At 40.0% G+C, this 12,969-nt stretch overlaps 1 protein-coding gene across 1 annotated transcript in view; it reads left to right on the top strand.

Annotated features, from left to right (window-relative positions):
* The window catches only part of CDK6 (cyclin dependent kinase 6), a 253,170-nt gene that overhangs the window by 232,099 nt on the left and 8,102 nt on the right, over nucleotides 1–12,969 (top strand). The window contains exons 6-7 of the mRNA XM_019508425.1: nucleotides 3,459–3,509; nucleotides 7,937–8,072. Of these exons, the coding sequence (XP_019363970.1) occupies nucleotides 3,459–3,509; nucleotides 7,937–8,072 (187 nt within the window). The remainder of the gene's footprint in view (nucleotides 1–3,458; nucleotides 3,510–7,936; nucleotides 8,073–12,969) is intronic.

Genomic DNA, 12,969 nt, shown 5'->3' with positions numbered 1-12,969 from the left:
AGTAAGGGCTCTGGATTTGGGTTATATAAAATAAGAAAAACACCAGGAACTGTGTGAATGACTAAAGAGTAAAAGATACAAGGAACAAGGATGAAATGATACTTTTCCCATGGCTGCCAGTATATACTTGAGATTTAACATCCACCTGTAAGAATAGCATTAAGAAACAACTACTTGAGTTAATAGTTCCCTCGTAAGGTGTTGTGGCCTTGTTCACACACGTACTTGCACACCAGTAGCAAAGAATAATGGATGCCAGTGTGTCACACAAGATGTCTTCACATGGTGATTGGTTAAATTAACATACTTGTTCAGTTATTTGTCCAGAGAGGTTTGAACCACCAGCCAAAAGTCACCAGGCAAATTTCAGATTTGTGGTGCCCAGTTTTGGCAGCCTATCAAAATAATGGCCACGGGATGGGGAAGAGTCTAAAATATGAATGAATAATTCTTTATTGTAGTGGAATATTACTGTGTGCTGGAAGGTTACTTTGTGCTCTAAAGTTATGCTCTCAAAACATTGAAATCTTTGCTTCACCTCCTATTGACTCCAAGCAGAAGCAGCTATGGGAAAAATCTTTCTTAAAAACCCCAAGAATTTTACTAGTTTTGGCATGATGCTGCCTAAAGTGGTTTGAGAACAAGATTAACTTTGCCAGGCCTTCACATGGACACATGGTTCAGAATACATTTTAGAGCATTAGACTATTTGACTTTTGCTTGGACAAAATGCTTGAAATGTGTACTTTTCTTTAGCTTAAAGAGCCTAGGTCTAATGCATTGAGTTAGATTCTCAAAGAGATGAAGCTGGGCTGCATGTTAGCAGTATCAGGTAGTTCCTTACCTTAAATTGTCAAATTACTGGCTTCTGAAAGGTACTGAGTAGTTGCTGCTCCCAGTGGTTCTAATAGAAGTGCAGATGCTCAACCCTTCTGAAAATCCAGCCCAATGCTGATATTCATAGCTGTTCATTTGGAATCATTAGATTATTTAGTTTTTTCCTTAGAAGCTGATACTGTTACACACCTTAAATGTAGGGAGGAGCAAAACAATGTAAAGAGTTGGTATAAGCTGAAGCCATCTCCTAGTAAAGAGGCTATTACTATTTAACTACAAAAATGATCCATATATGTAAAGCACTGCATATTATCACTTCCTATTTATTCAGATTCACAGTACACTAGGCCACCAACTTTGTTGCTACAGCAGTGTATATCTGGAATACCAGAGCCATGGGTGTAAATCTGTTAGAATATTTTCTGTCATTGCTTCAGACAGTTTAGAGTCTAAATTGATAAGCCATGATGTGGACTAGCAACCAATGTGGAAGAAGAATACATAAATGTGCACATACTGTTTGTAAAAATGCTCAGCACATTTTACACATCACTTTGCTATTGTTTCACTAGGTGGCACAAACTTCTTTGGAGATTGTGACAAATATTTGTATAATCAGTCATATGTAGTGGATGTCTGTCATGGTTCTTGAATTTGCCATACATATAAAAACACATAGGGCTAGTACATAAAAAAGTTTTCAAGTTAGGAGGTATGTGGAGCTGCATTATCCCAATGAAAGTGCCAAGAAGGAAGGGAGGCCTGTTTCCAAGAATTAACCAGAGTAGGGAGAAGTAAACCATTTGCACATCCTCCACCCGTTTCCACACTGGAACTTAAGCAGCGGGAAGATTACAGCCAAATGTCCCTGATGCAGGTGAGAGAGCTCTTCTCCAGCAAACTGCAACCATGAAATGATAACTTAGACATTGCCAGCACTGTTAGTGGGCTTAGACGGACAAGGAAAAGAACACTAGGCAAGAAGAAGGGGAGGAAAACTGAGCTTTCTCCATGACCAAGAGTGTGCTACTACTGCCCACATCAAAATATGTAGCATTTGTAGTGGCTAATGGCTATGTCTCTATTAGATGCCACCTTGCATCTTGTTTTGGTAACTAAGTTTACAGCATGTATTGCATTCCAAAAGCTGTCCAAAGAGAGAGACAGCAAGTAGTAACAGTAACATCTAATTCTTGCAGTCTATCTGTGGTTTGTTTCTTTGATGACTCTCACGATATCTCTCCATAAAGCTAAACAAAATGGTGGTATCTGTTTTTACAGTCATCTGGGACCTTCTACTAGTTTGTTGTGAATCTCTCTGGAGTTTTAGTCAAAAATAGGTATAACATCTTATTGTATTATAAACAGACAAGTACATCAAGCAAATGTATGTGCGTCTCATACAGGACAGTCACTTTCACATTGCTTTTGCAAAATGGAATGTTATGGGGTGATGCTGGTTTTTTTAAATACAATAGAAAAGAGTGTGTTTTTTAACTGTGCTTTAGAAGGGCAATGTGGGTGCATGTACTTGGGATCTTTACTGCAAAGTTGACTAATTAGCTTCACAGTAAAACGTCACCATCTACATGTGCGATGCTATTAGAATGAAGTAAACTAATTAGCTCTGCTGTAGGATAGTACTGCCAGACACAAGTACTATCCTACAGTGGAGTTATTTACTCCGATGCAACACACACGTAGATGCTGACAGGACTGACTGGGATACGAGGGTGCTTCATTGTGGGAGCTGCCTGCTGGCTAGCCCCTCACTTAGGTACCCTTGGGCCCCAACCAGCTCCTCTGCAGCATGTTGAGCTGGGTCAGAGCAGCCCCAGGCTGGGAAGCTAGCCCCCTGGGCCCCCTACCAGCCAGGGCTGCTCTGCCCTGGCTCAACTTGCTGCAGTCCAGGGAACATGCAGATACGACACCCGGGAGCAATAAATTCTGGTAAGAACTGGGCCAGAGTTTCTTCAGCTACATTAATTGCACATGTAGACATACCCTCTGTATACTACTGTTTTGAGTGTCTTTACGTAACTGCTTTTTCTAACAACCTATTGAAGGTACAGATCATTAATTTATTTCCTTATCCTATATTTATGCAGCAGAAGTTTTCCACTGCAAGGTAAATTCTGCACTCTTTTGTTACAGAACCATGTAAAACCCCATTGTCCTCAATTTGACTTCCAAATCTTAAGGATACGTTTTTCGTACAATAAACAAGAAAAAAAAGTACAAGTTTAATTATCTTCTATTTTATCTTATTAAAATGATTTGTATGACTCTGTCTTTTCCTTTAAACAGCACTTTGAATATATGCTCTGTTATGTGCTTTTATTCATCAACCAATGGCTTGTTTTCATTCTTATGACAGTTTTCAAATGGGATAAAAATAAAGTTATTTAGCATGTTAAAGAATACAATTAATTCTCAAAAGCATCATAACTAAAAGTATGCCTGATCCAGTAGCTTTACATCTTGTTACCAATCCAAGCAAAACCTTAAAAGGTGGTTCAGTTATAGATAGGTCAGAACCACAAAAGGATACAAGGTTGTCAGTTTATGTTGGAAGCACCTGAAGAAAATCTTACCCCTAATATATTTCTTTATTTTTTCAGGCCACTTTTTCGTGGAAATTCAGATGTTGATCAGCTAGGAAAAATCTTTGAGTAAGTAATAACTTGCTGCATTATGTCAATGGCTGTCTAGCTTTAAAACACTTTGAGGTTTCTTTGACACATTTTTTATGGAGTAAAGTGACTACAATAAAGTATTCCTAGAACATATTTCTTATTGCTGCTATACTGTAACATGATATTTCCTTGTATTCTGTGTCAGAGTGGGAAGAGGAAGCAGCATGGAATATAGTTTTGCAGAACTAACAGTCATTGTCAGGAAGTTATAACAGACTTCTGGGGGATTTTTTTTATCTTTTAACACATTGTCCATATACCATTCACACAATTTCTTAGAAGGAAAAGTACCTTCAAGTCACCTTAACTGCCACATAAAAATAGAGATTTAGCTACTCAATGTTTTATTCATTTATGGATTTCATAAAGCAGAAGCAGAATCCCTCAGAAATGTTCATTATTAAGGAGAAATATAGAAAATGCTAAATAAAGGTATCCATGTACAGAAAAGAAGATTTCAGATTAAAAATAAAATATATATCCAGTAGAGAGAGGTTAAAAATAGGTTAAAGCATTTTAAAACTTTGCTTGTTTTGTTTTGCAGTGCTTCTCCTCTTCAGAACCATGAAGGTTTCTGATGATCTTACAAAGTGCCATGGAAATTTGAGGCCTTTTGTAATGTCTTATAGTAACACTGGACTGGGTTATGGCCATCAGACCCATGCATGACTATTACTTTTCCTGTACAAAATGAAGGCTCATTTGTCTCTGCAGCACTGTCCTCCCCTTCTCATGGATGGAGCACAGGCTTCCAGGCATCTGGATGGTAGAGAGAACTATGCAGGCCAAAGGAAGGAGTAGGCAGGGAGGTCAGAGTGAGACTTTGGTCTCCCCTATTTCCTGCCCTGTATATATTTCAGAGAGAAGCTTCTAAGGAAAGAGCTCCAGTTGAGTAGGTCTGGTAATGAATGTGTCTGTTTAACTACTTGTCCAGTTCTAAAATCATAACAGAACAATTTCTAAAGATTTTCATTATTTAATATAAGGTTCCTAAATTGCAGGTCTTGATTTCACCCAGCTGACTTCCCTTTCCTGCCTACCATACCAGTCTGTGTGACTCACTGGCATGGTTAATTTGTCATGCACTGAATAACTCTTCCTGCACAATCCAGAAAAATTCATCCTCTATGGTTTGCTTTTTCTTGGTCTGGCAAAATTTCCCCTCCATGATTTCTTTATATAGTGCCTCATCTAACGAAGACTGTTTCATTACACACAACAGATGCTAATCATGTTAAAAGCATGGATGAGACAGTTTTAAGATCCCAGTTTTTTTGGTAACATTTCAAGGGCAGAGTACCAAAATGAATTGGGATAGAATTAAACACACAACAGCTGGCAGCAGCCTCCTCCAGTTGTACTGTCCATCCATCTCTTGTGTGTGAGATTACCTATGTGGAAAAGAATTCAACCATTAATCAGAAAGAGAAAACACCGTGCTAATTTTAGTTAAGAGAAGAAATTCCCTCTTACACATTCTGCTTAAAGAGAAAATCTACCTTGCCTCGTTTGTGTGACTCTAATATGTCAGATTCTTCTTCTTCTTTTTATGTGAAGCAGTATTTTGTTTTCTGTTCTCAGTTGGACACCTCCAACATCTAGGCACAGGACTTGCCTTTATGAGGGGGGCTATTACTTGCTAAGGTTGTGAATCATTTTCCAGACTAATTTGGATAGAAAGCTGGTTTAGGACATTCTGGACTAACACTTTGTTTCCCCAGATAACTAAGCCATGTTCTGTTTGCTCCATGTGTCCAACCCTTAGTTACCCGAGTCTGAGTGTCACATAAAAACTGGGCAAGATGCTTAGGGGAGAGTCCAAAATGCTTCTGTCCTTTCCAAATGCCATCATTTCAATGCAGTGTATCCTTACATATTTGAGCCCAGATGCTGTGGTGTTCTGAGACACTCAGCTCTATAACTGAGGCTGGTGAAAAGTGCTCAACATTTTTTAGAAGCAGGTTGAGCCTGAGAGATTTTGATGCCCAGCCTAGCAATATTTACTAATAACTCCCACATCTATCCTATCAGTGTGTTGAGAGGTGAAGCAACCGTCTCTGAAATGATCTAAAACTTGGTTGGCCAAATGGTGGTGCAGCTAGCAGTCAGACCAGCAATAGGGGAATCTAGTCATACATCACGTCTTTAAAAATAGTCATATTCTCCATAATACACACAAAAACCCAGAGCTAACCAGACACAGCTGAATGAGAGCAAATTACGTATTTCATTACCATTTAAGCCTTCTGTCAGCCCTCCTTAGTTCTACTAAGTCTACTGAACCCATGTTAAGACTTAACACAAAGAACACTGTAGGATGAGTCCACAGTGTTCATTGTGTTAAGTCTTAACATGGGTTCAGTAGACTTAGTAGAACTAGTCATGTATATGACACTATACATATGGATAAATATTTGTAGTGTTGAAGTACTAAATTGCAAGGTGCTCAGAGTAAGACTCATAGCATCTTATATGTGAGAAATTCCCTGTACATGTTTCACAATCCATAAATATTAGATGAGGATGAAATTTAATTTTGCAAACAAATCTAATCCCCTCTTTGCCAAGAATTGCCAGCCTTTAGATAAGGCACAAGAAAAAAAAACCAAGATGTCAATGGCTGTATGCTTGTAGTCATGCTGTTCTTTTCTAGTAGTATTAGTCTGTAGAAGCTTCTTACGTGCTAGGAGCCAAATTCTACTCTTACCCTTGTCTAAATATGGTGTAATTAAATGGAATAACTCAGGATTTACATTACAGAAAGGGAGAATTTTCATTCTGTGCCTAGTACAAAGCACTATTAGAGAAAAGAAAAGCAATACTGAACCCTAGTGGCATTTCTAGTGCAAACCCTTAATACTTACTGAAACTATTTTTTGTTTTCATCCTACAGTTGTGCAACTGTCATGGTTTCCCAGTTGAATCTAAGTCTTATGTGCTGTAAAATTCAGCTGTAAAAAATGATTTTTGCCTAAAAATTAGCAGGTCAGGTGTGGCTAATGGGTCTCTACCAGCATTTCCATGAGAAACCCCCTTTTCACTACTTGTTATCTCTATCATAAATATTAACCAAGGACATAAACCTGTGTAGAGACATGATTCAAAAAAGAAATTTTTTACATTTAACAGAAACTTCAAAAAGTATTTTGTCAAGTTTTTAGAAATTAGTGATATCATTTAATAGACAATAAACTCTATATTACTTTCTACAAGTGTGCTTTAATGTGCAATAGTTTATTTTACTGCACATTAAAACATCACAGACAGAAACATGCAATTATGCTAATGCACAGTAAAATACTGTGTGTTAATCATCACTTAAAAATGTGTGCTTTCAGTACTGCACATTTTGGCAGCCTAATGTGCATTTATTCAGTACCTCAGGACACTTTTACATGTACATCAGGGTTGGGAGGGGGCAGTTCTTTAATTGGAGCAGCCCTAAGAGCACATTAATGCACATGTAGATGCACCCTCTGAGTAGAAAATGTAACGAAAGTGTTCTGAAATGCAATAAAAATGGATGAGGTGAACACAAAATAAAGCTGAGAGTGTATTGGTAAAAACACGTAACTCCTATGCTTTTGAAATGGGAGTTAGGCTTCTATGTTGCTTTTGAAAATTTTAATATAAAGCAACTGAATTACTTATTTTTAGGAAATGCTTACATGTCCAGTAAGTGTTATAAAAAGACTTTACAGAAAAAGATTATTTTTTTTCCAGATAATTCTTAGTTCACCAGTGCACAGGCACGTGCCTTCATGGACATGCATCTCTCTCTTAACCTCCTTTCTTGACCCCAATTCTTGCCTCTCTTTTCCTGCAGAGTCTTTTGTCTTTGTCACAGTTGTTACAGCAAAAAGAGCTTGCATGGGAATAGGCTCTAAAACCTGCCAAAAATCTCCTTTTAACCACTCCCAGGTGTCGTGTGGTAACATCATATCATAGAGATCTGAGCACATTTCTTCCAGAGAACTCCCAGTCCCTTGTCAACCTGTAGACTCAGGAAACTGAGACTACAGTCAGAATGCTGCCACTTTGCTAGTTTTATAAAAAGTTTTACCTTGAATATTTAGGGCCCAATTCTGCCATTCTTCTTCATAGTTAACACTACACAGTGCCACTGAAATCCTTAAGCTTGCCCAGAATGAGCTCCAACTCAGTGTGAGCAATGGTTCCAGAATTTGCTCCTTAATGTTCATTATAGATGGTCCATGCTGATTTTAAAAATTGTTTTAAATGATAGATACCAGATTGTTCTGTGAGATTGGATAGACCTGGAACCAGGACTACTTGCTTCAAAAGAGAACAAAGAAAATATAATCTTGGGTCTTGAACAATGAAACAGAGTCACGTGATTTACTTTCCCTTGAAACTAACGTGTGTGCTTATTCTTCACACAGTGTAATTGGACTCCCAGAAGAAGAGGATTGGCCAAGTGATGTTGCTCTTCCAAGACATGCTTTCAATCCCAGACCCCCACAGCCCATTGAAAAATTTGTACCAGATATTGATGAGCTGGGCAAAGACTTGATCCTTGTAAGTTTCTGCTCTCTGAACATAACTTAAATGACATCTCCCACTCTGCATAGTAACATGTCAAGAAACATGATTTTTAATTTAATTATATTATTAGATGTTGGCTTGAATGTGAATGGAGAAGCCGTAGCTGCATCAGGACCAATACAAAACGTATGCACACGGCTGGTAGAATCTGGAGGACACTCTATGTTCTCTGCCCAGTGTTGGGTTCAGCTCCCTGCAGGTGTTATTTATGAATTCACAAACTGTTTCCTCCCACAGAGGAGATGCACGGGCAGTACATGGGCTACTAAAGCTTCAAGTTATTCTAGGCTACTATGGCCATATCAAAGTTATTGAGGGAGGGGTTTTTTCTGCACAAACCCCTGTAGAGATTTTTAACTTACTACTTGGGTCGTGACCCAATTCCTAAGGTTTTGCTCTAAGAGAACAGAAATAGATTTAATCATTTTTATCGTACCTGGTAGATGTGAGTTTAGCAGCGGATTAATCAACTGGACTGATCCAGGCAGGTGCCGCATATTCTGGATCAAGCATGCATGTGGAGGGGGAAAAACAGGGTGTGGACAAGCCTTGCGCCGCTTATCTGACCCATAAAGCCAGATGAGTTTGAGACACATGTTGTAGAGGATGACAACCTACTACTATCCTCAGTTTTTCTGACAGAGGTCTACTTCGTAGATCTAAGGGGTTCACCTTTCTGATAAAAAAAAAAAAAAATAGTGGGTTGTGATTCTTTGTACTGACATAAGCACTTAAGTCATAGACCAGGACCCCATTGTACTGGGTATTGCACAAACAGAATAAAATGACAGCCCACATCCAAAGAGCTCACAATCTAAGTATAAGACTGCTAAACACAGGCAAAGGAGATGCAGAGACAGTACTGGGCAGCATGAGGCAGTAATCTGAGCATAGGAGAAGCCTGGCTGGTTGTTGCGGTTTCCCAAGTTTTCCCAGGATGGAATTCATTTTTTCAGCTTGCTTATTTAAAATCCCTAGGAAACAACCACAAGAAACGCCAGGCATTGCAAAGCCAAGCATGCAGTAGAAAATGACAGAATTAAGGTTGCCCATGCCCATGCAAACTTAACTCAGCTCCTTTATGTGTATAGATTATGATACAGTCTATAATTGCATAATCCCATATATTTTCCACAAGACATTGCTGCATTCAGTACACGGAACAGACATTACTTTAGGGAGGCAGCTTGGAAGGCTATTATCTGAAGGGTCCTTACTTTATTTCTTAAAGAAGTAGGAAGGTATGTAATGAATGAGGCAGGGCTTTGCAGGAAGAAAAAGAATGGTCACATTGGGTAGCCCTGGAGATATAGATTCTGTCCCTGCCTCTCATATAGCGCATTAGGCATATAAGGAAACAAATTTTCACAGATTATCACTTAAGGGCTATGTCACATACAGGTGACCCTCACCATTTGCAGGGGATGCATTCTGGAGATCCGCGAATATGGCACTGCATTCATGAATGTCATGGCAGCTGTGCCCCTGGTGGCGGGGGGTGGGGGGAGGGGCACAGCAACAGTGGGAGCCTGGTGGCAGCAAGCACACAGCTCCCAAGAAGCTCCTGTAAGTGTATTTAAGATGTGGGTTCAGCATTCACAGATATTTGAAACTGCAAATGCTGAACCCACGAATAGCAAGGGTTTCCTGTATTACATTTAGCATATGATAAATGCCCTTAAAACATGAGCAATTGTGCATTCAAGCAGTAAAGCATTGCTAAGTGTGCTCATACCATAGCAAAACTACAACTTTCTGCACAAGAAGTATTTCCAGATCGTATTAAGTAACACCTGTTCAGCTACCGTTGGACTGCTTCACGGAGATATGAGAAATTTGCAGTCCTCATGCAGGCATGAGATCAGCCAGGGGTTCCTCTGCTATATCAAGCCATCAGGTGGAATGAGAAAAGCCACACATCAGTAGCAAGGATCTTGGATTTTTCACTTGTCAAGTTCCTCCAGGATAAAGCTGAAATCTGTGTCCCCACAGATCTGGAGGGTCTCCACTCCAGCGCCTCAGCAAAGTGTGGTGCGAGGGTTGGGACCAACAATCAGCAAGCTGTGCGTGTTAGAGGTTATAGTAAATGTTACTGTGTGACTGCTCAGAATATGTTCTAACTTTAATACTGCACAAATTTAACATATACTAAGTGTCCCGTGTGACAAGGCCTTTTGTGTCTGTCTCACTGTCTGTGTACTCAGCTTAAGACCCTGATTCCAGACTTGCAGAGGTGCTGGACGCTTACAGTGGCAACTGAAGTTTAATGGGACTTATGCTCTGAACACATAAAATGTAACAAAGTGCTAAGAACTGAAAAATCAGGCCCTAGGCTTCCAAAATTACATGTTAGAATATATAGTTGACCTTAATCTCTGTTTTATTTCTCTGCTTGTAAAATGGGGATAATATCACATCCTTATGTCATAGGAGTATTGCAAAAATTAAGTCATTTATGTTTGTGAGGGCAAGGATTTTTAGGTGATACCTTTTATTGGACCAATTGCATTTGGAAGCTTTTAAATGCAATGCATTCTTCATCAGGTTTAAGGAAGGAAGGAAGCACAGCAATTGCTAAGAACAATGGGTAAAGTGGTGAAATTGGAGAGAAATTCCCAGGGGTAGCAGACAAACAATTAGCAAAAGGAAAGCTCAAGGGAGATGAAGACTATCAAAAGGGAGAAGTCCTTATCAGCTGTAGTGTGTAGGAAGAATTTCAGGAATCAGTATGCAATCTTTGGTTCTTAGTGCCCAGCCAACCTATGAATTTTTGTTCTCAAGCTTGTTTTTTCAAGGTGTTTGGCACTTCCCTTAAGCACAAGGATAGTGAGATCAGAAAGGGAGTGGCTGTTCTGCGAAAAATATGCTCCTACAGAAGTTTGTATGTCTCTGTCTTCTGTATTTTTTCCATGAGAGTTGATTCTAGTACATACATGGGTGAAACTAAACACAAACTAAGTACTGTGTAAGAGACTGGGGCATATATGGTCTGACTTAATGATTAGGCCACTGAGGGAAAACAGCCTGAGGCTGGGTCAAAGGGCAGGAGCCATACACCAGAGCCAGAGGGAGATCCAGAAGCAGAGTCCACAGCTCCATCCAGGGTCAGGGTGTGGGGGTCAGATGTGGGATACCAATTCAGGGGAAAATCCACAGGGCAAAGTCCAAAAACAGAACCAAGCCAGGGTCAGGAGCCAGGAAACAGAACCACAGGGAAATCCAGGGCTCCTATAGATGTGCAGGGAGCCTGCTCTGACACACTGGAAATCCAGCGGGTTGGAGCAGACTCAAATAGAGTCTGCTGGAGCACAGAAATGGACGTGCTCCAGCAGCCTTCCGCATCATGTGTATCAGCATCCCCATGCATCCCCACACTGAAAATATGGCAGCACAGCGCTTTGAAATAAAGCACATTCAATAAGCTTTAGTTCAAAGCACCCCGCCACCATTATTCCAGCCTAGGAACACTCATACACATGACACACAGGTGTTTTGAATTAGTGCAGCTTACTAATTAAAATGCCTGGTGCTGCATGCCAAAGCATGTGTAAAAATGCCCCCAAAGCCTAAATCCAGAACTAAGCTAAAAACCTGGGTCACAAACCAGGAGGCTTTCCACAGGAGAACCGTTGACTGGCCTGCAGACCCAGGGCCCCAGCTGGTACTAAATGGATAATGAGGTAGTCTCCCAGCAGCCGATCAGGATGCTTACTGCTCCTACACTGAAGCTGTTACCAGATTTGCCCATCACTTTGGAGTGTGCTCATTCATTAGGGATACGTTTCTAGGGTCTTGGTAATTCTGTCAATGTGCTGCTTGTGTTACTTGTGTTTCTATACGGAGCTGTAGATCTCCCTTCTGCAAGTTCTTACCCCTAATGAAGCTATCTTGCAGGACTCGGTTTTAATGGGGCTGTGTTCCTCCAGTCACCAAATCAGTCGTACATACAAACACACACAGATTAATGTGACACGCCTGACCCGGCCAGGTTGATCAGCATGGGCAGGCTGACACCCTTATATGCCAAGAATCAGTTCATCAGAGCAACAATAAACTGCAGTCAGACACAAGCACACAGGTAAACAGAAAGCTCTGAATCCAGCTGGGTGTCCAGCTGACACCATCATGGGCCAGCATTTAGTTCATTAGGGCACATCTGAGTCAAACTGGGTTAATCAGCCTGTACAAGCTGATCCCCTTATGTGTTTCAAACTCAGCACGTCCCAATCTTTTAGCCTCTTGATGAGCAGACCCCACAGTATTTTTGGGCTTCACAGGGATCTTTAGCTTAGGTAAAAGAAGCGTGGCTGCAGAGCAAGTGGGGAAGGAGAAGTAGAGGAGGAAAAATATACCCAGTTACTACCAGTTTGACTATAAAAGTTATTTATTGCTAAGTATATGAAAAATATATAATGGTACTAGTAATTATAGATAAGTAAAGAAAAAACAAACACAAACAGTTACAGTATTACTCTGGTTTCACTGAGTATTTGGGGAAACTTAGGTCAAGCTTAACTAATACAGTTAAGGTTCAGAAATTTATGTGGGTTTGAAACTGCAAAAGAGAGAGATCTCTGGGATCTCACCAGTCCAAGGTACTCAGGTTTTAATGCTGACAGGTAAAGTTCTCAGCACAATCCTTGAAGGGAGACGATCTGTTTCTTCCAGCTTCTTCCAGAACAACAGTGGATGGTGTTAGAGAGACTTCCCCTCTTGAAGCGCACACACACTGCTGTTTTACAGATTTTTAAACCCTCAGTTCAGCTTCTTCTAAGCATTCTTAATAGTGTAAATTATTGTCTTTTCTCTTGACAAAGGGTTATTTGGTTTGGAACAGTTTTAAAAAACTGATTGATACTCAGGAAAATAT

The sequence above is a fragment of the Gavialis gangeticus genome, unplaced genomic scaffold (assembly GCF_001723915.1).
Source record: "Gavialis gangeticus isolate Ggan-Ray unplaced genomic scaffold, GavGan_comp1, whole genome shotgun sequence".
Classification (NCBI taxonomy): Eukaryota; Metazoa; Chordata; order Crocodylia; family Gavialidae; genus Gavialis; species Gavialis gangeticus.
Note: the sequence above shows the minus strand (reverse complement) of the source record. Positions and strands in the feature narration are given on the sequence as shown.